Source organism: Trachypithecus francoisi, unplaced genomic scaffold, assembly GCF_009764315.1.
Source record: "Trachypithecus francoisi isolate TF-2019V2 unplaced genomic scaffold, Tfra_2.0 Lachesis_group11, whole genome shotgun sequence".
In the NCBI taxonomy this organism is placed as follows: domain Eukaryota; kingdom Metazoa; phylum Chordata; class Mammalia; order Primates; family Cercopithecidae; genus Trachypithecus; species Trachypithecus francoisi.
In genome coordinates this window covers 69,706,492-69,732,794 of record NW_022681456.1, presented here as the reverse complement: position 1 = coordinate 69,732,794, position 26,303 = coordinate 69,706,492, and the positions used below count along the sequence as shown (strand labels likewise).

The 26,303-nt window shown below is 42.3% G+C and overlaps 1 protein-coding gene and 1 non-coding gene across 2 annotated transcripts in view; both read right to left on the bottom strand.

Annotated features, from left to right (window-relative positions):
* Positions 1-26,303, bottom strand: part of CUNH12orf56 (chromosome unknown C12orf56 homolog) — a 110,190-nt gene that overhangs the window by 73,034 nt on the left and 10,853 nt on the right. The window contains 1 exon segment of the mRNA XM_033221398.1: positions 3,421-3,583. Coding sequence (XP_033077289.1) covers positions 3,421-3,583 — 163 coding nt within the window.
* On the bottom strand, positions 6,205-6,308 carry LOC117091253. The gene has a single exon (XR_004440360.1). It is a non-coding gene; the product is annotated as a small nucleolar RNA U13 (small nucleolar RNA).

Below are 26,303 nucleotides of genomic sequence, written 5' to 3'. Positions count from 1 at the left end.
AACATTTTGCATTCTCACTGATTTGTGGTAGCTAACCTATGAGGACACAAAAGCATAAGAATGATACAATAGGCCGGGAACGGTTGCTCATGCCTGTAATCCTGACACTCTGGGAGGCCAAGGCAGGCATATCACAAGGTCAGGAGTTCGAGACCAGCCTGGCCAACATGGTGAAACCCTGTCTCTACTAAAAATACAAAAATTACCCAGGCATGGTGGTGGGTGCCTGTAATCTCAGCTACTCAGGAGGCTGAGGCAGGATAATTGCTTGAACCCAGGAAGTGGAGGTTGCAGTGAGCCAATATCACGCCATTGCACTCCAGCCTGAGTAACAGAGCAGGACTCCATCTCAAAAAAAAAAAAAAAAGCATGATATAATGGACTTTGGGAACATGGGGGGAAGGGTAGGAGGGAGGTGAGGAATAAAAGACTACAAATAGGATGCAATGTATACTGCTTGGGTGATGGGTGCACCAAAATCTCACAAATTACCACTGAAGAACTTACTTATGTAACCAAACATGACCAATAAAGAACTTACTCATGTAATCAAATATGATCTGTACCCCAATAACCTATGGAAAAAATAAAGAAAAATGAAATTCAAGTTTGAGTACATCATTGCATTAGTTTGACAGGGCTGCATTGCGTTAGTTTGATAGGGTAACAACGTACCACAGAGTGGCTAAAAAAAAAAAAAAAAATCCATTTTCTTTGCAATAGGAGGCAGCTGGAGAAACTGGTTGTTTTACCAAGGCTTTGACTGGAAAGGTATGCTTCCCTTTAAGGAGTCAAGCTTGACTTGCAGAACTGATAAAAGCCTCTTGGGAAAACTGGCCTGATAGGTTGTCTATACAGTCCCCACACCGGGTTGCTAATTTGTGGTGAGTAAAGAATGTCACTTTCTAACAGATCCAGGACCCCATGCTCTTGGGACCTCAAGAGGAGAGGCATTTACCCAACTTTCAGGTATTTGAGGGTACTAGCCCCTGGCGGGGCTCAGCTTTAGAAAGTCTTATCTGAGATTCCTTGTGGAACAGAGTTTCATCAAAGCCAGTCTAAAAGGCCTATGTAAAAATAATTATCTTTGCTGCACTTTATGCAAATAATCAGGTCAAATATAAGACTAAAGTCTATTTTGCAAACAACTCAGTCCTATCATGATTTGTTTTTAGCAAAAATGAGGACTGGGGAGAAAGAAATTATATTTCAAAACTTAAATATTTGTCATTAAATTCTAGACTTTTTAGATTAGCTGTTTTTAAGTTTTTGCCTACGTTTTAGACTAACCCTGTTTATTCCTGTGAACCAATCAGCAATCTCTGGCTGTAGCTCATAAGGAACAAAAGGGGATGGGTAATGTAAAAATCTGGATTACTATTCAAGTTCTGAGAAACTATCCTACACATCCTGCCATTTGGGAAAATAAGACCAAGGGAGTTAACCAAAGCGAAACCCCATGCACCCAAATCTTAGCAAGAATAAATATAGCCACCACTTATCTGGGCATGTCACAGACATCCTTTTCTCTCCCTTGTTAGAGGATGACTCAATTCCACCTTAGCATTTGGCTTATAATAAGGAGTCTATGCAACCCCCTCCCCCGCAGACACATTTTTGTCCCAAACTCAATTCCAAGCTTTGGGTCAAAGCCCCAGGAAAGAAAGCTGGCTCTGAAGGATCCAGCTGCAGGCAATAACAGAAGTTAAAAGGCACAGCACAGGTAAGCATCACTGATTCTTGCCAATTAAGCCAAGCTTCCCAATTCATGAAAAAAGGTCATGCTGATGATATCCATGGCATAAATGAAGTCTAAGGAACTCAATGGCTACTGACAGCAGGGGAGATAGGGCGTACATGAGTAAGAGTATATATTCCCAGCCCCTAGGCCCCCCGGTTAACATTAGTGAAAGCCGCTTTGATACCCATGGATGGCACCCTGATGTGGTCCCTGAGACTCAGGGATATAAGGATGGAAGAAAGAAAGAGGGATGCCTCACTTCTCATGTATACTGGGTATTCGCTAGGAAGAGATGGGAATGTGGGATGCCTCACTCCCCTCTTTCTATGAATAGAGGAGTAGCCATTCATCTTCAAGCTGTACCCCTTTCGAATGCATCCTGAACCCCCTGGGAAAAAAAGTCATTTTCTTTCCTCTTTCCTCCTCTGTCCTCTCTTCACAGATAGGTATTGTATCTCGGTACTACGGGATACTCCCTTTGGATACATCCTCCAAACTGGAAAAAGTTACTTTCCCAAACCTTAAACTGGTTGCTTAAGATTGGGCTCAGGGGAAGGGAACCCAGAAGCCCAACATGCCAGCAAAAGAGTAAAAGGGTTTTTTTGTGTGTGTGTGTGTGTGTGTTTTTTACCACTCAGGCTTTTGGTGCAAATTAGTAAAAGGTCTCAGGATCTTTGAGCTGTCCTTACCCACCATCCTTATTTCATTTTGATACATGTTTTCTAATAAGCCAGTTTATCTCTTCTCACTTTCAGGCCATTAAGCTCCAAATAGTCATGCAACCAGAGCACCAGAGGATGGCCCCTTCTACAGGGAACCCTGAGACAGGCCTCTGAGGGAGATCTGACTGCCATTTTCCCAAAACAGCGCCCCCGTCAGCTGGAAGCAGTTAAGATCATTCCTCGTTCTTATCCTTATTCTAATGGCAGCTAGATGTACTTGTTTGTTTGTTTTTTTTTTTTTTTTTTTGAGACAGAGTCTCGCTCTGTCGCCCGGGCTGGAGTGCAGTGACGCGATCTCGGCTCACGGCAAGCTCCGCCTCTCGGGTTCACGCCATTCTCCTGCCTCAGCCTCCCGAGTAGCTGGGACTACAGGCGCCCGCCACCACGCCCGGCTAATTTTTTGCATTTTTAGTAGAGACGGGGTTTCACCGTGTTAGCCAGGATGGTCTGGATGTCCTGACCTCGTGATCCGCCCGCCTCGGCCTTACAAAATTCTGGGATTACAGGCGTGAGCCACCGCGCCGGGCCTTAGATGTACTTCTTTCGACTGGGTAATGATAGATGCAGGAGGAAGATAAGGAAACCTTCCCAGGGCCTTGTCTGGGCGAGTCCACTTGTGCGCTGGGAGAGTAGAGTTGGAACCACCAGGAATTCGAGCCTTGTGCGGGTGGATGAGCCTGGTCTCTTCAGCTCTTGTGTGTGGTGGACTGATACTCAATCTGCGAGGTGAGCGCCAGTTGGCCAGAATCCTTTTTTCCACCGAGAGCTTTCTTTTAATAAATCCCACTCTCTTGCATCTTTCAATGTGTCCCCATGCCTAATTTTCCTGGCTGTGTGATAAGAACCTGGATTTTACCTGAACTAAGGAGCAAAATATCCTGCATCAATTTTAAGAAATATATTACATACTTTTTTTTTTTTTTGCCTTAGATCCAGAGACAGACTGGAAGTACCTACCTTTCTCGTTGTTAGCTTTAGTATGATGAAATGGAAATAGGAATTTCCTGACACCGTTTGACTTTTTACACTCTTTTTTCAAAACAGTTGAAGAATAGATGATACGAATGTGTTGGCTGATTTCTCTATCTGGCGAGCTCAAAAATTCTGGGTAATCATCAATCTGGAAAAAAAAATAATTCACCTAATTGAAGACAAATACAACTGCTTACCTATGTTGTTATAATAAATCCCCCCAAAGTTTTTTTGTTTCTACATATATGTATGTGTGTGTGTGTGTGTATATACTTTTTTTTTTTTTTCAAAACAGGAGTCTCACCCTGACACCCAGGCTGGAGTGCAGTGGTGCGATCTCAACTCATTGCAACCTCCACCTCCTGGGTTCAAGTGATTCTCCTGCCTCAGCCTCCTGAGTAGCTGGGATTACAGACGTCAGCCACCACACCGGGTTAATTTTTGTATTTTTAGTAAAGACAGGTTTCACCATGTTGGCCAGGCTGGTCTCGAACTCCTGACCACAAGTGATCGCCCACCTCAGCCTCTCAAAGTGCTGGGATTACAGGCATGAGCCATGGCACCCGGCCCAAAGGCAAGTTTAAACTGAGTTCTTTTTTTTTCCCCCTTCATTTTCTCCACTGGGACATCTTCCTTTTCTTCTTGTTAGATTTCCCAATTATTTTTCTATTTTTTTAGTTCTTACTAAAAATGTGCTCAGCAACAGAACCCAAGAAACTATTTACACTATAGAATTACTACATAAACACTAACAGTGTTTTGTTACAGTATTTGTTAAAATACATCCCTCTCCGCTTCCATTTTATTTTATTTTTTGTTGTTGAGACAGAGTCTCTCTTTGTCACCCAGGCTGGAGTGCAATGGCACAATCTCTGCTCGCTACAACCTCCACCTCCTGGGTTCAAGCAATTCTCGTGCCTCAGTCTCCTGAGTAACTAGGATTACAGGAACCTGCAATCACGCCCAGCTAATTTTTGTATTTTTGTAGAGATGGGGTTTCACCATATGGGACAGGCTGGTCTTGAACCCCTGATCTAAGGTGATCCACCTGCCTCGGCCTCCCAAAGTGCTGGGATTATAGGCACGAGCCTTCGTGTCTAGTCCACTTGCATTTTAAAAATAATTTTTTCATAAAGGTCTCAAAAATGTATAATTAATTGATTTTACACTAAGATTTTTCTATGCAGGAGACAATGTCCATTTATAGGTAACAGTCCACAGATTCTGTGACGCAAACATCTAGGTTTGAACTACTGGAAATGTGCTTCTCTCCAACGTGCTCTGTTCTCTATTCTGGATAAAAACGGGAAAAGTTCTCAATAAATAGGACATTTAGATCTTCTCTGTAACAGCCTACTTCACTTTCTATGACAAGCAGCAATAGCAGTTGATTGAAAAGCTAAGAGTGAGACAGGCACAATGGTGCCCACCTGTGGTCTCAGCTACTCTGGAGGCTGAGGCAGGGGAATCACTGGAGCTCAGGAGTTGAGGCTGTAGTGTGCTATGATCTGTGCAGTGCACTTGTCTGTGATCACTGTAACCCTCTCTGGGCAACATAGAAAGATCCCATCTCTTTTCCTTTTTTTATTTTGAGATGGAGTCTTGCTCTTGTCACCCATGCTGGAGTACAATCACACAATCTTGGCTCACTGCAACCTTCACCTCCCAGGTACAAGCAATTCTCCTGCCTCAGCCTCCAGAGTATCTGGGATTACAAGCACGTGCCACCACATCTGGCTAATTTTTTGTATTTTTTTTTTCATAGAGACAGGGTTTCACCATGTTGACCAAGCTGGTCTCGAACTCCTGACCTCAGGTGATCCATCTGCCTCGGCCTCCCAAAGTGCTGTAATCCCACAGCTTTGGGAGGCCAAGACCGGTGTATCCCCTGAAGTTAGGAGTTTGAGACCAGCCTAACCAACATGGTGAAACCCTGTCTCTACTAAAATGCAAAAATTAGCCAGGTGTGGTGGTGCATGCCTGTAGTCACAGCTATTTGGGAGGCTGGGGCAGGAGAATTGCTTGAACCCTGGAGGTGGAGGTTGCAGTGAGCTGAGATTGCACCACTGCACTCCAGCCTGGGCAACAGAGTGAGACTCCATCTCAAAAAAAAAAAACCTGGGGCTCAGGCAGAATTCCTGTATAGGCTTTTTGTGAGTACCTAGAATTTAGATAAGAATGTTTACTGTCATCATGCAGTTTCATTTTTCTTTTCACAAATCTAAGAAAGAAATATCAAGTAATACAATTTATAAAATCTAAATCAAAGGAATTGAAGATAGGAAGATGAATTAATAAAAAGCTATTAGTATCTACTCAAATTCAATTTTTTAAAATTATTTTCAAATATGTAGAGTAATTCAAACCAGTTAATGAATCTGTACTTGAAATCACCACTCAACTTTCTCTGATTTAAGCTAAACAATTTTAATTCCATTAGTCTTATTTATTTTTATGATTTGAACAGTAGTTTTAATTTTTTTTGAAACAGGATCTCAAAAAATTAGAAAAAAATGTGAATTTGTGCTCAATATAATGAAATCATTATTCTGATAAGTTTTTACTTCAACTTTATGTTTTATAATATCTCAGATTGAAGATAATTTCCAAGATCCTTAGGTAACTTAAAGCCTTGGGCAGATATTAAATTGAGGTAATAGATAATCATCAGACACCAAAATAATTCCTAAGTAAGAAAGAATACTGAAACATTGGCTACTTGAGCATTATTTTAAGTGTATATACATGTGGTTTTGTTTTTTCTTCTCATGCCAGATGGGTAATGTGCCCACATCATAACAAGCTTTGCGGGTGGTACTTCCCACACATGAGTGTGAAAACCCAATCACCATGCTTATGAACTTCAAAAGGATAAAAAATACATACACTTGCCTGGACATGGTGGCTCACACCTGCAATCCCAGCACTTTGGGTAGCCGAGCTGGGTGAATCACAAGGTCAGGAGTTTGAGACCAGCCTGGCCAATGTGGTGAAACCCCATCTCCACTAAAGATACAAAAAATTAGCCTGGTGTGGTGGCGTGCACCTGTAATCCCAGCTACTCAGGAGGCTGAGGCAGGAGAATCGCTTGAACCCGGGAGGTGGAGGTTGCAGTGAGCTGAGATCATGCCATTGCACTCCAGCTTGGGCAACAGGGCGAGACTCCATCTCAAAAAAAAAAAAAAATTAAAAAAAAAATACATTTAAGCTTATTTTTGTATTTTACAGAGAGGTTATATATTTTGGTCATGTTTAATCAATGTGCTCATTTACAAAGTTTCCATGCTTGTGAAAGAGGTTCTTCTTAGAAACAAATGATTGTTCCTCAGTGCTGAAAAGAACGAGTGTTCAGATAAAGAATTTTCTCAGCAAAGCGATTGTTACTTCCATAGAAGGGTGCAACTGGTGGATGGAGCAATGGCAAGAGCACACCTGAACAAGGGAGGGGAAGGGGTTCTTATTCCTGACGCAGGTAGATCCTACTCCTGTGACATTCCCCTGTTGGATAGGGTTGGACTGCATAGTCTAAGCTAATTCCGATTGGTTATTTTAAAGACAGCAGGGATACGAGTCAGAGTGGTGGGGTGAGTAGTTTGGCAGGAAGGATGGTTACAGAACAGGTAACTCAGGATGTGTCAGGACAGAGCAGGTGATGAGGGGAACAGATGTGAACCACTGATTAGAATTAGCTGGAAAGTTGTTTACTGAAACTAGAGGGAAGGGGGCGAAGACAACCAAGAAGTTAAACTTTAAAATGGAGAACAGAGAATAAGAGAGCTGAACATACTGACATACTGATTCTTTGAAGAGAAGCTTGGAGTTCATGATATCTAACATTCTTTTCAAGCATGTTGCTTTCTATGCCTACTATTAAATATTTTATTGTCACTTTGACTAACTAGGTAACCAGGCATTGTTTCTCAGGCACCCATGATTCTCTCTTAACCAAAAGTCAAAATCCCCTTTAATAAACACTTGATTTTTGCCTTCCCCAAATAAGATTCTAATTATAAGAAAGAAATATATTAAAATCTCAGGCTATATTTTACACCTGAAACATCGTTGAGATTTATCAGCGGGCTCCTAAAAAAAAGCACAAAAACGTGGTCTTTCAACTTATGAGAAGAGGAGGCTGGAAATAATTTGGTCTAATTACTACTGTTTCATGGGAAGAATTGTCAAGTCCGAAGAGATGTTCAGTGTTCCTTAGCTTAAATTTGTGTAGGTAAGTTTTAAGTAAGTTGTAATAACATAAATATTTCAGAAATTTTTCTATGGGAGATTTGTTGATGCTTTTATTGCCTATATGTCAGTCTTAGGGGTGCTTTGCCTTATTATATTAGACAACTGAAATATGTGTTATCAATCAAATTTTTTTTTCTTTTTTCTTTTTTCTTTTTTTTTGAGGCAGGGTTGAGCTCTGTAGCTGAGGCTGGAGTGCAGTCATACAATCTCAGGTCACTGCAACCTCTGCCTCCCAGGCTCAAGCGATCCTCCCACCTCAGCTTCCTGAGTAGCTGAGACTACAGGCACATGGCACCAGGCTGGGCTAAATTATTTTACTTTTTTTGTAGAGACGAGATCTCGGGCCAGGCGAGGTGGCTCGTGCCTGTAATCCCAATAGTTTCAGGGCCGAGGCAGGTGGATCATTTGAGATAAGGAGTTTGAGACCACCCTGGCCAACATAGTGAGACCCCCATCTCTACTAAAACTGCAAAAATTAGCCAGGCTTAATGACACGCACCTGTGATCCCAGCTACTCAGGAGTCTGAGGCAGGAGAATTGCTTGAACCTGGAGACAGAGACTGCAGTGAGCTGAGATTGTGCCACTGCACTCCAGGCTGGGTGATAGAGGGGTACTCCATCTCAAAAAAAAAAAAAAGAAGAAAAAAAAAAAGAAAGCCACTTCTATATACCCTACAAGGCCTCCATCACTGTGAGGTGATATGTGATTACACTGATAGTTGTCATACAAACAAGTGGACATATTTGCGTATGTAAAAGGAGGGATGATGACAGATGTGATAAAAAGAAACTATGAATAGTGGTAGTACCAAAAGATTATGTACCAAAAGTACTGTGATTTCTCATTTCCCCCTTTCTCTCTTATTGGTTGATTTAGACATCATAATCTCGGCTGGGTGCAGTGGCTCACGCCTGTAATCCCAACACTTTGGGAGGCTGAGGCAGGCAGATCACTAGGTCAGGAGTTCGAGACCAGTCTGGCCAACATGGTGAAACCCCATCTATACTAAAAATACAAAAATTAGCCAGGTGTGGTGGCATGTACGTGTAATCCCAGCTACTCAGGAGACTGAGGCAGGAGAATCGTTGGAACCCGGGAGGCAGAGATTGCAGTGAGCTGAGATCGTGCCACTGCAATCCAGCCTGGGCGACACAGTGAGACTCTGTCTCAAAAGTAAGAATAATAATCTCAGCCAGGCATAGTGGCGCAAGCCTGTAATTGCAGCACTTTGGGAGGCTGAGGCTGGTGAATCACTTGAGGTCAGGAGCTCAAGACCAGCCTGGCCAACGTGGTTAAACTCCATCTCTACTAAAAATACAAAAATTAGCCAGATGTGGTGGTGCACGCCTGTAATCCCAGCTACTTGGGAGGCTGAGGCAGGAGAATCGCTTGAACCCAGGACAGGGAGGATGCAGTGAGCCGAGATCACACCACTGCCTGGGCAACAAAGTGAGACTCCGTTTCCAAATAATAATAATAATCTCAGTTGCAAAACTTATGGTCACAAAATCGTAAGACAGAACAAAACTCTAACAGAAACATTTAATTCAACTTGGACTTGAGGAAAGAGGGCAAAGTGTTAGAGAAAGGAGGGTGGTTTCTTCTTTTCCTTATTTGCTTATGATGGAGTTCAGGACATACTACCCCAAAATAGGGCACTTCACCAGACTGATTATTTTAAGCTGAAGGAACTTGAGGAATGACATGTACAGGAAGCACTTTTTGACCTTGATCTGAAGCAGGTCATAAAATCTAGGAATAATTTTCTAACCTTCTTTTGATGCAGGTCATAGACCCCTCATGCGAAAGGTGCCCTCCCTGTATCCAGAGGAAAGGATAAAGTATCTGAACAAACAGGCCTAACATTCTCCAATTTGTTACACTGAGATCATACTTTTTCTTTGTCCTATTATATTTCTCCATGACTTTCCTCTCTTCATCAAACCAAGCATAAAGACATTCAGGTTTAATCACTTCTTCAGATCTTCATTTCCTTACGAAGCTCCCATGTCACATAAAACTGAAATAAATGTGTATGTTTTTCTGTCGTTAATCTATCCTTTGTTACAAGGGCCCCAAGCCAATGAACCTAAGATGGGTAGAAGGAAAAGATTTATTTCCTCCTTTATACTTTTAAAAATTAAAAAAAAAATTTTCAAAAATAAAAATCTCTGTTTAAAAAAATGTCTCTTTGTAAAGATCACAGCATGTTTGTGAAGCCAGAGGGGACCACTCAGGAGCCAAGCAAGTCTAATTGACACATCTATTGGGGGGTAAAGAGTTTTCTGAAAGCTTTTCCACTATGAGCACTGAACAGAGCAGGAAAGCTTAATCCAAAGAACATGCTCTCAGTGCCTGAAGAAAGAAAAGAAGCTCTTTTTTTTTTTTTTTAAGACGGAGTTTCACCCTGTCACTCAGGCTAGAGTACAGTGGCGTGATCTTCGCTCACTGCAAGCTCCTCTTCCCGGGTTCAAGCAATTCTTCCTGCCTCAGCCTCCTGAGTAGCTGGGATTACAGGCACCCATCAATATGTCTGGCTAATTTTTGTAGTTTTAGTAGAGACAGAGTTTCACCATGTTGGCCAGGCTGGTCTCGGACTCCTGACCTTAAGTGATCCACCCGCCTCGTCCTCCCAAAGTGCTGGGATTACAGGAGTGAGCCACTGTGCCCAGTCAAAAGAATCTCTTAAGAGGGACAAAGCAAAATTCAATCCCTTGCTAGCAATTTAGTTTAGACATGGTATAATTTTAAAGAAACATTTTTTTGTGTTTACATCAGAGATATTTTTACAAAATTCAAAAACTGGCCGGGCGCAGTGGCTCATGCCTGTAATCCCCGCACTTTGGGAGGCTGAGGCCAGCGATTACATGAGGCCAGGAGTTCAAGACCAGCCTGGCCAAATGGCGAAACCCTGTCTCCACTAAAAATACAAAAATTAGCTGGGCGTGGTGGCAGGCGCCTGTAATTCCAGCTACTTGGGAGGCTGAGGCAGGAGAATTGCTTGAACCCAGGAGACAGAGGTTGCAGTGAGCCGAGATCACGCCATTGCACTCCAGCCTGGGTGACAGAGCAAGACTCCATCTCAAAAAATAAAAAAGAAAATTCAAACATCAAACCTTCCATTTAACCCCAAAATGTGAAAAAATATAGATAATAGGTAGGTAGGTAGATAGACAGATGATAGACAGACAGACAGACAGACAGATAGATAGGAAAGATATTGTAAAGATCCTATAAAATAATTTTAAAATTTTCTAACTGTCCTAAAATAAGCTCTAAGTATGGTGAGTAAAATTCTATTTTGAATGGCTATTTAGCTTATTTAGGTTGAAAATAAGTTAAGATTTTTTATGTTTCATATAACATCAAATTTGTTTTTAGGACTGTTTATGAAAGTTGAAAGAACTGCCTTTATCCAGACCCTTTTTAGCACAGGCAATAATATCTAAGTAATATATACCTGAAAATAATTTTAAAAGTCCAAATCAGGACACATACTTTTTTTTTTTTCGTAAGAACTACCAACAAAAAAACCTTTGGTATAACAATGAAATCACATTATTTATATACATTTGATAAATCAACTCTTTTAAGTATAATTGCATAAAATTATTATTGGGCCAGGTGTGGTGTCACACCTGTAATCCTAGCATTTAGGGAGGCTGAGGTGGGCAGATTACTTGAAGTCGGGAGTTTGAGACCAGCCTGGCCAACGTGGTGAAACTGGTCTCTACTAAAAACACAAAAATGAGCTGGGTGTGGTGGTGCGCACCTGTAATCCCATCTAGTCAGAAGGCTGAGGCAGGAGAATCGCTTGAACCAGGGAGGCAGAGGTTGCAGTGAGCTGAGATTCGCACCACTGCACTCCAGCCTGAGAGACAAAGTAAGAATCCATCTCAGAAAAAGAAAAACAAAATTACATTGGCCCAGCACTGCACTTGTATGCCACACCAATATAAACGGTAATGTTAGAAGTAATTGAGTCAGAGCAACTCCATCTTGAATGGGGCTGCGTAAAATGAGGCTGAGACCTGCTGGGCCGCATTCCCAGGAGGTTAAGGCATTCTATAATAAGTCACAGGATGAGATAGGAGTGCAGCACAAGATATAGGTCATAAAGACCTTGCTGATAAAACAGGTAGCAGTAAAGAAGTCAGCTAAAACCCACCAAAACCAAGATGGCGATGAGAGTGACCTCTGGTTGTCCTTACTGCTACATTCCCACCAGTGCCATGACAGTTTACAAATGCCATGCCAACCTCAGGAAGTTACCCTATATAGTCTTGAAAAGGGGGGCATGAAAAATTCACCTTTTGTTTAGCATATAATCAAGAAATAACCATAAGAATGGGCAACTAGCAGCCTTTGGGGCTGCTCTGCCTATAGAGTAACCATTCTCTTCTTCCTTTACCTGTTTTTTTTTTTTTTTTGAGATGGAGTTTCGCTTTTGTTGCGCAGGCTGGAGTGCTATGGTGCAATCTCGGCTCACTGCAACCTCCTCCTCCAGATTCAAGCGATTCTCCTGCCTCAGCCTCCCGAGTATCTGGGATTACAGGCATGTGCCACCATGCCCAGCTAATTTTGTATTTTTAGTAGAGATGGGGTGTCTCCATGTTGGTCAGGCTGGTCTCAAACTCTCGACCCCAGGCCATCTGCCCACCTCGGCCTCCCAAAGTGCTGGGATTACAGGCATGAGCCACCTTGCCCAGCCTATTCCTTTACTTTCTTAATAAACTTGCTTTCACTTTATGGACTCACCTCGAATTCTTTCTTGCATGACACCCAAGAACCCTCTCATGGGGTCTGGATTGGGACCCCTTTCCAGTAACAGCAACTAGCTGTCTTTTCTCCTTAGAAACTGGGGCTGGGGAAGTTGGAGTTAGTTGCAAATGGCCTCCTAAGTTCTCACTCCCTGTCATAAACTATAACATTTTGTAATATTTGGCCTAAAATTTGCTTTGGAAGGTGCTGTTACCAGAAAGGGGTCTTCATACAGAACCCAAGAGAGGGTTCATGGACCAGGCACAAGAAAGAATTCAGGGTGAGTCCACACTGCAAAGTAAAAGCAATTTTGCACTCCAGCCTGGGCAACAGAGCGACACTCCGTCCCAAAAAAAAAAAAAAGAAAGAAAGAAAAAGAAAAAGAAAGTAAAGCAATAAGAATGGCTACTCCACAGGTTACTCCATTAAAAAATAGCCAAATTTTATGGTTATTTATTGATTTTATGCTAAACAGAGGGTGGATTTTCATGAGTTTTCTGGAAAAGGGTGGGAAATTCCTGAAACTGATGGTTTCTCCCCTTTTTAGACTATATAGGATAGCTTCCTGAGGTTGCCACAGCATTCGTAAACTGTCATGGCACTGGTGGAGTGTAGCAGTGAGGAAGATCAGAGGTCAGCTCATCGCCATCTTGGTTTTGGTGGGTTTAGGCTGACTTCTTTACTGCAACCTGTTTTATCAGCAAGGTCTTTATGACCTGTCTTGTGCTGACCTCCTGTCTCATCCTGTGACTTAGAATGCCTTACCTCCTGGGAATGTGGCCCAGTAGGTCGTAGTCTCATATTACGCAGCCCCTATTCAAGATGGAATTGTTCTGGCTTAAACACCTCTGACAGTGCTGAATGTGGTTTGGAACCAAGTGATGCACCAATTACTATTCTCAAAGTAAAATCTGGGCACTGAGAAAACTCTACAACAACCATGTTACCTGCTGAAGGAAAATGAAAATGCTGGCTCCCTAGCGAGGTGCACCTTCTCTCAATCTGTGAGGCTAAAAGGACAGGTAAGTGTGAAGGAAAGTGTTAACTCAGTTGTTTAAACCCCTTATGTTCCAAAGAAAGGCTTGAATCAGCACTGGCCTTTGACCCACGGCCCGGAGATCATCTCGAACCCTTGGGATATTCTGCTCCATAAAAGTGTTTTGGGGCGCACGCTTGGGGCCCCTTCGAGAGGAGGAGGAAGAGGGGAAATGGTTGCCAGAGGAGAGTATCTCAAAGTGTATTCTTTGGAACCAGCACCTACTATGTTCTCAATGCCGTGCCACCTGGAGATGATCATGGGAATAGCCAGAGTAGTCATGTACAAATCTTTTTGCGGAAAAAGGTGCTTGAATGTATGCCTAAATGTTCGAGTTTAGCATGAGGTCACCGTTGGAACACTGATGAGAGATCATGATGCAGTCATCCTTTTGGATCTTTTTAATAATGTATGACCCTTCACCTTTAACCCCCTGACCTGCATTACCTTGGTAACCGTTTCATTCTTTTATTTCATTTTTCACTTTTGGTGTAAAAACTGTAACATTTCATCTATCAAAGTGTAACACGATGATTTCCTCAAATAGATAATTCCTTTGAGCAATAAATTTGCAAAATGCTGTCTTCATTTGCTGTGTTAAAATTTATTTCTGTTTTTTTTTTTTTTTTTTAAAGAATATTGGGCCGGGCACAGTGGCTCACGCCTGTAATCACAAAACGTTGGGAGGCCGATATGGGCAGATCACTTGAACCCAGGAGTTCCAGACCAGCCTGGGCAACACAGGGAAACCCTATGTCTACTAAAAATACAAAAATTAGCCGGGTGTGATGGCGTGTGCCTGTAGTCCCAGTTACTTGCGGGAGGTCGAGGTTGCAGGGCGCCGAGATTGAGCTACTGCACTCCAGCCCGGGCAATGAGAGGGAGACCCTGCCTCAAAAAAACAAAACAAACAAAAATGTCTTAAATTAAAAAAAAAAAAATTTTAAATGTTTTTGCATGTCTGAAACCTTGGACCATACTGTACCAGTTGGACCAGATAAGTTTATCCTGACAATGTGATTTATTGTAAACACCTGTTTTTGCTCAAGGGTAGGGAGCAGTGAAGAGGCATTGGGGGTGCTGGCGTCTGAGTAACTGAAGTCACTCACTCATGTAGGCCTTGCATGCCTATGGGACTAATGGAACACCAAGGCTAAGGTGAGCTTCCCTGGTTGGCAACACTTTGTACATGTTGTCGCACGTTGCTGGGAGAAGTAAGCAGGTCTATGCTGCTCCACTGAAAAAGAACACTGGCAATTTGTATCCAGTTTCTCTTAGATTTCATCCCATGCACCTTTTCCCTTTACTAACTTTAATATGTATCCTTTCGCTGTAATAAATGTAAGCTGTGAATATAAAAGCGTTTCTGAATCCTGTGAGTCCTTTCAGTGAATCATCAAGCAGGATGGCAGACTTGGGATCCCCCTACACAGTGGGATAACCATACCCAGGCATGAGCCGTTGGCTGCCTAGCCCACTCTCACTCTGCCTCCTTTGGGCACTGCATGGCTTTGTCCTACCCCAGGCTAGAAGTCAGAGAGAGGTCAGCCCACTGCCCCATCCTTCCTCTTTAAAGGATTCATAAAAATTCTCATCCTTGTGGCCAAATTCTCTCCAGCATGAAGATGGGGAAAGGAAAAAAAAATGAAATATCGAAACAATGTCACATAGAATATAAGAACATTCGTTGAACACTCATTACATGATCCTTTAAATGCTTTATAGGTATATCATTTAATCTCCAGACAACTTCGTCAGCTGTTAAAACTATTCCTTTTTTTTTTTTTTTTTTTGAGATGGAGTTTCGCTCCTGTTGCCCTGGCGGGAGTGCAGTGGCGTGATCTCGGCTCACTGCAACCTCTGCCTTCCGGTTTCAAGCAATTCTCCTGCTTCAGCCTCCCAAGTAACTGGGACTACAGGTGCCCGCCACCAAGCTTGGCTAATTTTTTTGTATTAGTAGAGACGGAGTTTCACTATGTTGGCCAGGCTGCTCTCGAACTCCTGACCTCGTGATCTGCCCTCCTCAGCCTCCCAAAGTACTGGGATTACAGGCATGAACCACTGCACCTGGCCACTATTCCCATCTTATCAGGGAAGACAAGGAACCTAAGGCTCAGAGAACTAAGTTACTTGCCCAAATTGTCACTGCTAATGAGTGGCAGACCAGAGATTCAAAATGAAGCCTATGCTCTCAACTTACACAAACTGACACACAAAATATAAAACAGCAGGGCATGTGGCTCATGACTGTAATATCAGCACTTTGGGAGGCCCAGGTATACATAATATATTCTATTATATATTATAATATATATACAGATAAAAAGAAACTAAAATACTAGGGGTCTAAAAATAAAATTGCTTCCATTATGAGATAGGACAATGTTACAATAAAGTAAATTTTTGTATTCTCACTATGAGACAATGTTTAAGGAGAGATATTTTTTTTTTGAGACAGAGTCTTGCTCTGTCGCCCAGGCTAGAGTGCAGTGGCATGATCTTGGCTCACTGCAACCTCTGCCTCCTGGGTTCAAGAGATTCTCTTGCCTCTCTCAGCCTCCACCACCGCACCCAGCTAATTTTTGTATTTAGTAGAGATGGGATTTCACCCTGTTGGCCAGGCTGGCCTTGAACTCTTGACCTCAAGCAATCCACCTGCCGCAGCCTCCCAAAGTGCTGGGATTACAGGTGTGAGCCACCGTGCCAGGCACTCTTTTTTTTATCCTTTTTTTCTGAAATGGAGTTTTGCTCTGTCACCCAGGCTGGAGTGCAGTGGCACAATCTCAGCTCACTGCAACCTCCACCTCCCGGGTTCAAGTGATTCTCCTGCCTCAGCTTCCCGAGTAGCTGGGATTACAGCTGCATGCCACCACGCCCAGCTAATTTTTATATTTTTAGTAGAGACAGGGTTTCACCATGTTGGCCACACTGGTCTCAAACTCCTGACCTCAGTTGATCCACCTACCTCAGCCTCCCAAAGTTCTGGGATTAGAGGTGTGAGCCACCGCACCCGGCCTTGTTTTTTTGAGACCAGGTCTTGCTCTTTTGTTCAGGCTGGGGTGCAGTAGCATAGTCATGGCTACTGCAGCCTCAACCTGCTCAACTCAAGTGATGCTCCCACCTCAGCATCCCAAAGTGCTGGGATTACAGGTGTGAGCCACCATGCCCAGCCTAAGGAGAGATACTGTACAACATAAACATGATTACTGTAACAAATGTCACAAAACCCTCACAAATTCTGGATTTCCTAATTACTGAATTGACCCATTTTGCTTGTGTGGTGGCAAATGTCTTCATTTCTCATGCATTCTCATGAACCGTCCACCTATGGAATATCTTATCAAAGGCCTGACATCAAAGAGAGATTGAAACATGAAAGAGAACCTCAGACTATGAAAGCCTAAAAAATGAATTTAACACAAAATAATGTACACGGGTCAGGATTAAAATCTCTTAGAAATCAGAATTCTGAGTGAACCATATTAAAGTGTTCTGAAGGAAAGCCATCAGGCAGACAGCAATCTCATTACCAGAAATACATTATTCTAATTAAATTCTTATGGGCCAATTCATTCTTTTGTGCCCTATTATTAAGTACATTATCACCAAACTGGGTAATCACAGTCGACATCTTGACAAAAATTTGGAATGGTTGGGAAAACTATAAACTAGTAGTCAGGAAATCTGATTCATAGTGTGGCTTCCACTACTAACTAGCAGTGTGACTTCAGTTAAGTCACTTAACCTCTTTTGACATTGATTTCCTCGTGTGTAAAACGAAAAATATGGAATAGGTTTGAGGTCTCTTCTACTTTGTGAAAGATACTAGCACTAGCAAACCTACAAGAAATACTAACTAAACAGAGTCCTTCAGGCTGAAATAAAAGAACTTAGGGAGTAACTTGAATGCAAATCAAGAAATCTCTTAAAGATAACTACATAGGGTTCAGCATCATGGTTCATGCCTGTGATCCCAGCACTTTGGGAAGCTGAGGAAGGAGGATCACTTGAGGCCAAGAAGTCAAAACCAACCTGGGCACCATGGTGAAATCCCATCTCTCTACAAAAAAACAAAACTACATAGGTTAAAAAAAAAATGACTACATAGTTAAAAATAAAAGACAGTTAAATGATTTTTTTTTTTTTTCTTTAGACAGAATTTCATTCTGTTGCCCAGGCTGGAGTGCAGTGGTGCAATCTCGGCTCACTGCAACCTCTGCCTCCCGGGTTCAAGTGATTCTCCTGCCTCAGCCTCCCAAATAGCTGGGATTACAGGCATGTGCCACCACGCCCGGCTAATTTTTGTATTTTTAGTACAGACAGGGTTTCACCATATTGGCTGGGCTGGTCTTGAACTCCTTACTACAAGCGATCTGCCAGCCTCAGCCTCCCAAAGAGCTAGGATTACAGGTGTGAGCCATGGTGCCTGACTTTAAAATGAATTTTTTGTTTGTAACTCTTTTTTATCTCCTATCTAATTAAAAGACCACTGCCTAAAGCAGTACTTATACATCTGTGTTGATGGGAACACAGTGTATAATATGTAATCTGTATGACAGTAATAGCACAAAGGAGGGGGAGAGAACAGAGCTATATGGAAGCAAAATTTTTATACACTATTAAAATCAAGCTGATAGGCCGGATGTGGTGGCTCACGCCTGTAATCCCAGCACTTTGGGAGGCCAAGGCAGGTGGATCACTGGAGGTCAGGAGTTCGACACCAGCCTGGCCAACATGGTGAAACCCTATCTCTACTAAAAACACAAAAAAATTAGCTGCGCATGGTAATGCATGCCTGTAATCCCAGTTACTTGGGAGGCTGAGGCAGGGGAACTGCTTGAACCCAGGAGGTGGAGGTTGCAGTGAGCTGAGATCATGCCACTGTACTCCAGCCTGGGAGGCAGGGCAAGACTCTGTCTCAAAAAAAAAAAAAAATCAAGCTGATAATAATCCAAACTAGACTGTTACAAAATAAGATGCTGGCCAGGCATGGTGGCTGAAATTACACCTGTAATTTCAGCTCTTTGGGAGGCAGAGGCAAGTGGATCACTTGAGGTCAGGAGTTCAAGACCAGCCTGGCCAACATAGCAAAACCCTCTCTCCACAAAAAATACAAAAATTAGTCAGGTGTGGTGGCGGGCACCTGTAATCCCAGCTACTTGGGAGGCTGAGACTGGAGAATTGCTTGAACCCAGGAGGCAGAGGTTGCAATGAGCCAAGATTATGCTACTCGGCTGGGTGACAGAGTGAGACTCTGCCCCTACCAAAAAAAAAAAAAAAAAGATAGGCCAGGTGTGGTGACTCATGCCTATAATCTCAGCACTTTCGGAGGCCGAGGCAGGAGGATCATTTGAGGTCAGGAGTTCGAGACCAGCCTGACCAACAGAGCAAAACCACATCTCTACCAAAAATACAAATATTAGCTGGGTATGGTGCCATGCGCCCATAGTCCCAGCTACTTGGGAGGCTGAGGCATGAGAATCGCTTGAGCCCAGGAGGCAGAGGTTGCAGTGAGCTGAAATTGTGCTACTGCATTCCAGCCTGGGCAACAGACCATGTCTCAAAAAAATAAATAAATAAATAAATAAAAAGATGCTAATTGCACCAATTTTAAAATTGGAACTAGAAGAAAAGACTTTGAATAACTGAAACAATCTTGAGAAAGAAGAACAATGCTGAAGGCATCACATTTCCTGATTTCAAAATATATTATAAAGCTCTAGTAACTAAAACTGTAAGGTACTAATGTGAAAACAGACATAGAGACCATTGGAAGAGAATAGAGAGCCCAGGGCCAGGCATGGCAGCTGACACCTATAATTCCAACTACTTGGGAAGACTGCTTGAGCTCAGGAGTTCAAGGCTGCAGTGAGCTACCATTGTACCACTACACTCCACAATGGGCCACAGAGTGCGACTCCATCTCTGAAAAACAAAAACAAAAGAATAGAAAGCCCAGAAAGAAATCTACACATATACGGTCAACTGATCTTCCACATGAATGCCAAAAATACACAACAAGGATATGTTGGAAAAACTGGATATCAGCCAGACATGGTGACTCACACCTGTAATCCCAGCATTTTGGAAGACCAAGGTGGGCAGATCACTTGAGGTCAGGAGTTCAAGACAGCCTGGCTAACACAGCAAAACCATCTCTACCAAAAAAATTACAAAAAAAAACATTACCCGGGAGTGGTGGCACGCACGTGTAATCCCAGCTACTGAGGTGTGACAATCACTTGAACCCAAGAGGCAGAGATTGCAGTGAGCCGAGATGGCACTGCTGTATGCCAGCCTGGGTGACAGAGTGAGACCCTGTCTCAAAAAAACAAAACCAAAAACACTGGATGTCCACAAGCAAAAGAATGAAATCAGAATATCTTATACTATAAAAAAATCAACTCAAAATGGATTAAAGACTTAAATGTTAAGAATTGAAATTGTAAAACTCCTATAATCCAGGGGGTGGCCAGGCATGGTGGTTCATACCTGTAATCCCAGCACTTTGGGAGGCCAAGGCAGGTGGATCATCTGAGGTCAGGAATTTGAGACCAGCCTGGCTAACATGGTGAAACCTGGCTCTAAGAAAAATACAAAAATTAGCTGGGCATGGTGGTGCACGCCTGTAGTCCCAGCTACTTGTGAGGCTGAGGCAGGAGGACTGCTTGAACCCAGGAGGTAGAGGTTGCAGTGAGCCAAAATCATGCCATGGCACTCCAGCCTGGGTGACAGAGTGAGACTCTGTCTCAAATAAAAATAAGAAGAAGAAGAAGAAAATACAGGGGGAATGTGTCATGATATTGGCCTTGGCAGTGATTTCTGTTTTGTTTTTGTTTTTGTTTTTGTTTTGCTTGCACCACCACACCCGGCTAATTTTTGTATTTTAGTAGAGACAGGGCTTCACTATGGTGGCCAGGCTGGTCTCGAACTACTGCCCTCAAGTGATCCTCCCGCCTCAGTCTCCATAAGTCCTAGGATTACAGGCGTCAGCCACTGCGCCTGGCCTCTTACATAGTACTTCCTATGTTCAAACTCTGTTCTAAGCATTTTTTGTACATTTACTCATTTGGTCTTCATACCTACCCTAGAAGATAGGGATTATATGTTATAGTTGAGGAAACTGAGGCATGGAGGAAGTTAAGGGATTTGCCCAAGGGTTCATAAAACCCAAGGGTTCATTTGTAAGCAAGTATTGAGAACATGCTATTAAACGATGTTTTTTTACCTTTGTTCAAAAAAAAAAAAAACCCCTAAGAGTTTAATCGTATAAATTGATTTGTAGTTTAGCAAAACAATTCATTTTTTGATCATTTAAATTTGAAAGTATTCCATGGCAATATTTTATTGCAAACTATGTCTGACTACCTTTTATTTTAACCTAAATCTTCAGCTGTAGGAAATGGTTTGAATTTAATGATCTTGAGGCTTTTAGTAATTTTTTTAGGTTTTGCTTTTCTTTTCCTTGAGACAGAGTCTTGCTCTGTTGTCCAGGCTGGAGTGCAATGGTACGATCTTGGCTCACTGCAACCACTGCTTCCAGGTTCAAGCGATTCTCCTACCTCAGCTTCCTGAGTAGCTGGGATTACAGGCATGTGCCACCATGTCCAGCTAATTTTTGTATTTTTAGTAAGATAGAGTTTCACCACGTTGGCCAGGCTGGTCTCAAACTCTTGACCTCAGGTGATTCGCCCACCTCGGCCTCCCAAAGTGCTGGGATTATAGGCATGAGCCACCATGCCCGGCCTGGCTCTACTAAGTCCCTATTTGAGTTTAGATATATTGTAGAAACCTGATCAAGCACATGCTTTTCCCTCCTTTTGGAACACACTAGCCATTTTTCTCTGCCTAGAAACTTCTCATCATTCTCTAAGACTAAGCTTTTTACTTCCTTGATGAAACTGTACCTGTGTCATGCCCTCGACAGAATATGTCACTCTGTCTTCTGGTTTCCTACAATAATCTGCGTATTATATCTGTTTTCACATTTCATTATCATTATCTGCTTATAACTGTTTTCCTTCTTCCTCATTTGCTTGCCTCCTTCCCTAAGTTATGAGTTACTCAAAAACAGGACCGTTTTTTATTCACTTTTATGTTTTTGGTCCCTGGTAATTAAAAACATTTTGGTGGAATACTCCATATGAAATCTAATATTGAGGCGAAAAGACTGCTCGAGCCCAGGAGTTTGAGACCAGCCTGGGCAATATGGTGAAACCCTGTCTCTACAAAAAATATGAAAAATTAGCTGGGCGTGGTGGCATGTACTTGTAGTCCTTGCGCAGGCTGAGGTGGGAGGATCGCTTGAGCCCAGGAGGCAGAGGTTGCAGTGAACTGAGATTGTACCACTGCACTCTAGTGTGGGCAACAGAGCAAGACCCTGTCTTAAAAAAAAATAAAGAAAACTAAATCGAATATCCATGTAATGGAAGTGCACAATGTAGAGAAAAGTTTGGAGATCAACTGGGCCACAGTTTTGAAATCAGTGTAAGCAAGACTTAGCAAGTGCTAAATTGTGAGACATCTTTCAGCTTCCATGGTCCTTTCAGGACCCAACTTCTCTGCACAGCACACTCTAACTCTCCAGTCTCCATTAAAGGAAGGAAAGCGGCCGGGCGCGGTGGCTCAAGCCTGTAATCCCAGCACTTTGGGAGGCCGAGACGGGCGGATCACGAGGTCAGGAGATCGAGACCATCCTGGCTAACACGGTGAAACCCCGTCTCTACTAAAAATACAAAAACTAGCCGGGCGAGGTGGCGGGCGCCTGTAGTCCCAGCTACTCGGGAGGCTGAGGCAGGAGAATGGCGTAAACCAGGAGGTGGAGCTTGCAGTGAGCTGAGATCCGGCCACTGCACTCCAGTCCGGGCGACAGAGCGAGACTCCGCCTCAAAAAAAAAAAAAAAAAAAAAAAAAAAAAAAAAAAAAGGAAGGAAAGCAAGTAATAAATTATTTGTTGTAATTTAACGAGTTACCTGTTCTGAGAGCATTTCAATGAACCTAAAAGAAGACCAATGGTAAACCCAAAGGATTGAATCTACTGATAAATTTTTTTAGGGAGCTAAAATTTATATTTTTTTAATCTTCTTGTTCATGTTCTCTCACGAAAATCTACTAACACAGTGGCCAGTATATGGAAACATTCTGAGTAGCTTTTCCCCACATCAAACCGCATTAGCAATTACCTGCACATTGTACATCAGCTTAGTTCTAAGTAGAAACTATTTTTCCATTTGGAACTTGGCAAAGCCTCTCATTGTCATAATTAAAAACCTCATTGCCATCTCCACCAGGTGGTCTTTTTTTCCATTATATTCTACCTGGGCTTTAGTGTACCAATCCCTAAGGAAGTCTGGGTACAGGAGCTATTTTTAGAATCTATGAATATTGCTGGCATGAATGATCCATCCACAAATTCTCAAAAGAATGACCAGTTTTGAGAAGTAGGCAGTGCCTCATCATAACAGTGAAAATTATTTCAGTGTTAGGCTTGAAAAATCATTGCCTCAGGGCCTAGATACACAGCCAAGAAAGACTAAAAGTGAAAAAAAAAAATATTTCAAATCCTGGCCCTATGAAAAGGATGCTACATCCCACCTGGGTCTTTTCAGCTACACTGGTCCTTGAACCTCATCAACAACGACGACACCAGTCTGGGCTTTGAAGGATGACAACCTTGAATGGAGAGTTGTGGGGTCTCTAAGAATAATATATCACTCACAAATGTATCTACATCATTTTTCACCATATTTATATTTGCAACTGATATTAATTTCTCTTACTTTTATCAAAACATTACTTTTTAAAAAAAATTTCCATAGGCTGGGCGCAGTGGCTCACACCTGTAATCCCAGCACTGTGGGAGGCCAAGGAGGGCGGATCATGAGGTCAGGAGATCGAGACCATCCTGGTTAACATGGTGAAACCCCGTCTCTACTAAAAATACAAAAAATTAGCCAGGTGTGGTGGCGGACTCCTGTAGTCCCAGCTACTTGGGAGGCTGAGGCAGGAGAATGGGGTGAACCCCGGAGGCGGAGGTTACAGTGAGCCGAGATCGCGCCACTGCACTCCAGCCTGGGCGACAGAGCAAGACTCCGTCTAAAAAAAAAAATTTCCAACATTTTTTTTCTTTTTTTTCCAAGATGGAGTCTCGCTGTCACCCAGGCTGGAGTGCAGTGGCAAGATCTCAGCTCACTGCAAATTCCGCCTCCCAGATTCCAGTGATTCTCCTGCCTCAGCATCCCGAGTAGCTGGGATTACAGGTGCCCACCACCATGTCTGGCTAACTTTTTTATTTTTATTAGAGACAGGATTTTACCATGTTGGCCACACTAGTCTCAAACTCCTGACCTTAGGCAATCTGCCCAACTTGGCCTCCCAAAGTGCTGGGATTACGGGTGTGAGCCACCATACCCAGTCTTTATTTTCAACTTTTAAGTTTAGGGATACATGTGCAGAACATGCAGGCTCGCTATTAGGTTGGTGCAAACATAATTGTGGTTTTTGCATTGTTGAAATTTGCTGTTTGATATTGGAATACATCCTTAAATAAATGTGGTTATGTTATACATCATTTTAACGCATGTTTCTCACTTTTTTTTTTTTTGCTAGTGACTTATTACTTGCTGTTTATTTTATATTTATTTTATTATTTATTTATTTATTCAACTTTTTTTTTTTTTTTTTTTTTTTTGAGAGGGAGTCTCACTCTGGAGTGCAGCCGGCATTGGTCAATAGGAAAGGCCCAATTCTTTTCCACAACAATATCTGACTGCACATCACACAACCAACGCTTCAGAAGTTGAAAGAATTGGGCTACGAAGTTCTGCCTCATCCGTTATATTCACCTGACCTCTCACCGACTGACTACCCCTTCTTCAAGCATGTTCACAACTTCTGGCAGGGAAAATGCTTCCACAACCAGCAGGATGCAGAAAATGCTTTCCAAGAGTTCACTGAGCCCCAAAGCATGGATTTTTAAGCTAAAGGAATTAACAAACTTATTTCTTGTTGGCAAAAATGTGTTGATTGTAATGGTTACTATCTTAATGAATAAAGATGTGTTTGAGCCTAGTTATAATTATTTAAAACCCACGGTCCGAAACAGCAATTACTTTTGCACCAACTAATACATAGATAAATCTGTGCCATGGTGATTTGCTGCACAGATCATTTCATCACCCAGGTATTAAGCCCAGCATCCACTAGCTATTCTTCCTGATCTTCTCCCTTCTCCCTTCTCCCACCCCCCGCCCTCTGACAGGCCCCAGTGTATGTCATTCCCCGCCATGTGTCGATGTGTTCTCATCATTTAGCTCCCACTTATAAGTGAGAACATGTGGTGTTTAGTTTTCTGTTCCTGCATTAATTTGCTGAGGATAATGGCTTCCGACTCCATCCATGTCTCTGCAAAGGACATGATCTCATTCCTTTTGATGCTTGCATAGTATTCCACGATGTATATGTACCACATTTTCTTTCTTTCTTTTTTTTTCTCTTGAGACAGAGTCTTGCTCTATTGCCCTGGCTAGAGTGCAGCGGCCAGGTATTTCTGCCTCTAGGTCTTTGAGGAATTGCCACACTGTCTTCCACAATGATTGAACTAATTTACACTCCCACCAACATTGTAAAAGCGTTCCTTTTTCTACACAATCTCACCAGCATCTGTTGTTTTTGACTTTTTAATAATCACCATTCTGACTGATGTGAGATAGTATCTCACTGTGGTTTGGATTTGCATTCTCTAATGATTGGTGATGTTGAACTTTTATTCACATATTTGTTGGCCACATGTATATCTTCTTTTGAGAAGTATCTGTTCATGTCCTTTGCCCACTTTTTATTTTTTTTTTGGAGGAGTCTTGCTATGTCGCTCAGACTGGAATGCAGTGGTGCAATTTCAGCTCACTGCAACCTCCACTTCCTGGATTCAAATGATTCTCAGCCTTAGCCTCCTGAGTAGCTGGGATTACATGCATGTGCACCACGCCCAGCTAATTTTTTTATTTTTAGTAGAGACGGGGTTTCATCATATTGGCCAGGCTGGTCTTGAACTCCTGACCTCAAGTGATCTGCCCGCCTCAGCCTCCCAAAGTGCTAGGATTACAGGCGTGAGCCACTGCACCCGGCCTCTTGGCCCACTTTTTAATACAGATGTTTGTGATTTCTTTGTAAATTTTAAAATATTACTTTCAAAATGCAAAGGAGTACCTCTTATTTCTTGGTTTCCCATATTTTGTGAATAAATCCGTATTTATCTTATCTGTTATTCTTGCTTTCATAGCCTTGATTCATACTTCTTTTATCAGTTTTTAATTTCAGAGAAAAAAAGACCCCTAAGCTTTCAGCAGTTGATTATCTAGTTTCTGATTTGTTCAGTTCAATTCATCATAAGTATTTTTAAGCTCCTACTACAAAGGCTAACACTGAAACATATAAAATATAAGATGGGTTTCTGTTTTCAAAGGGCTTAAAGTCTTGTGGGAATTCAGGCAACCAAAAAAAAAAATTTTTTGTTTTATGATCTACTGGGTACTGAAGGAGCTGTAGGCTAGAGATTAAAGCACTGACTTTGGAGCCAGATGATCTAAATTCAAATTCTGATTTTGCCACTTCATAGACAACCTTGGGCAAATTGCTCAAACTCGCTGTAATTTAGGTTTTTTGCCTGTAAAACTGAGCTAAGAATATTATCTGGGTTGTTATGAGGATGAAGTTCCAAGCTAAGCACTTAGAACAGCATCTAAGTGGCATATAGTAAGCACTCAATAAATGTCAACAGCTTGAGAAAGTCATTAAGTACTGCTCACAAATATTACTGTTTTCCTC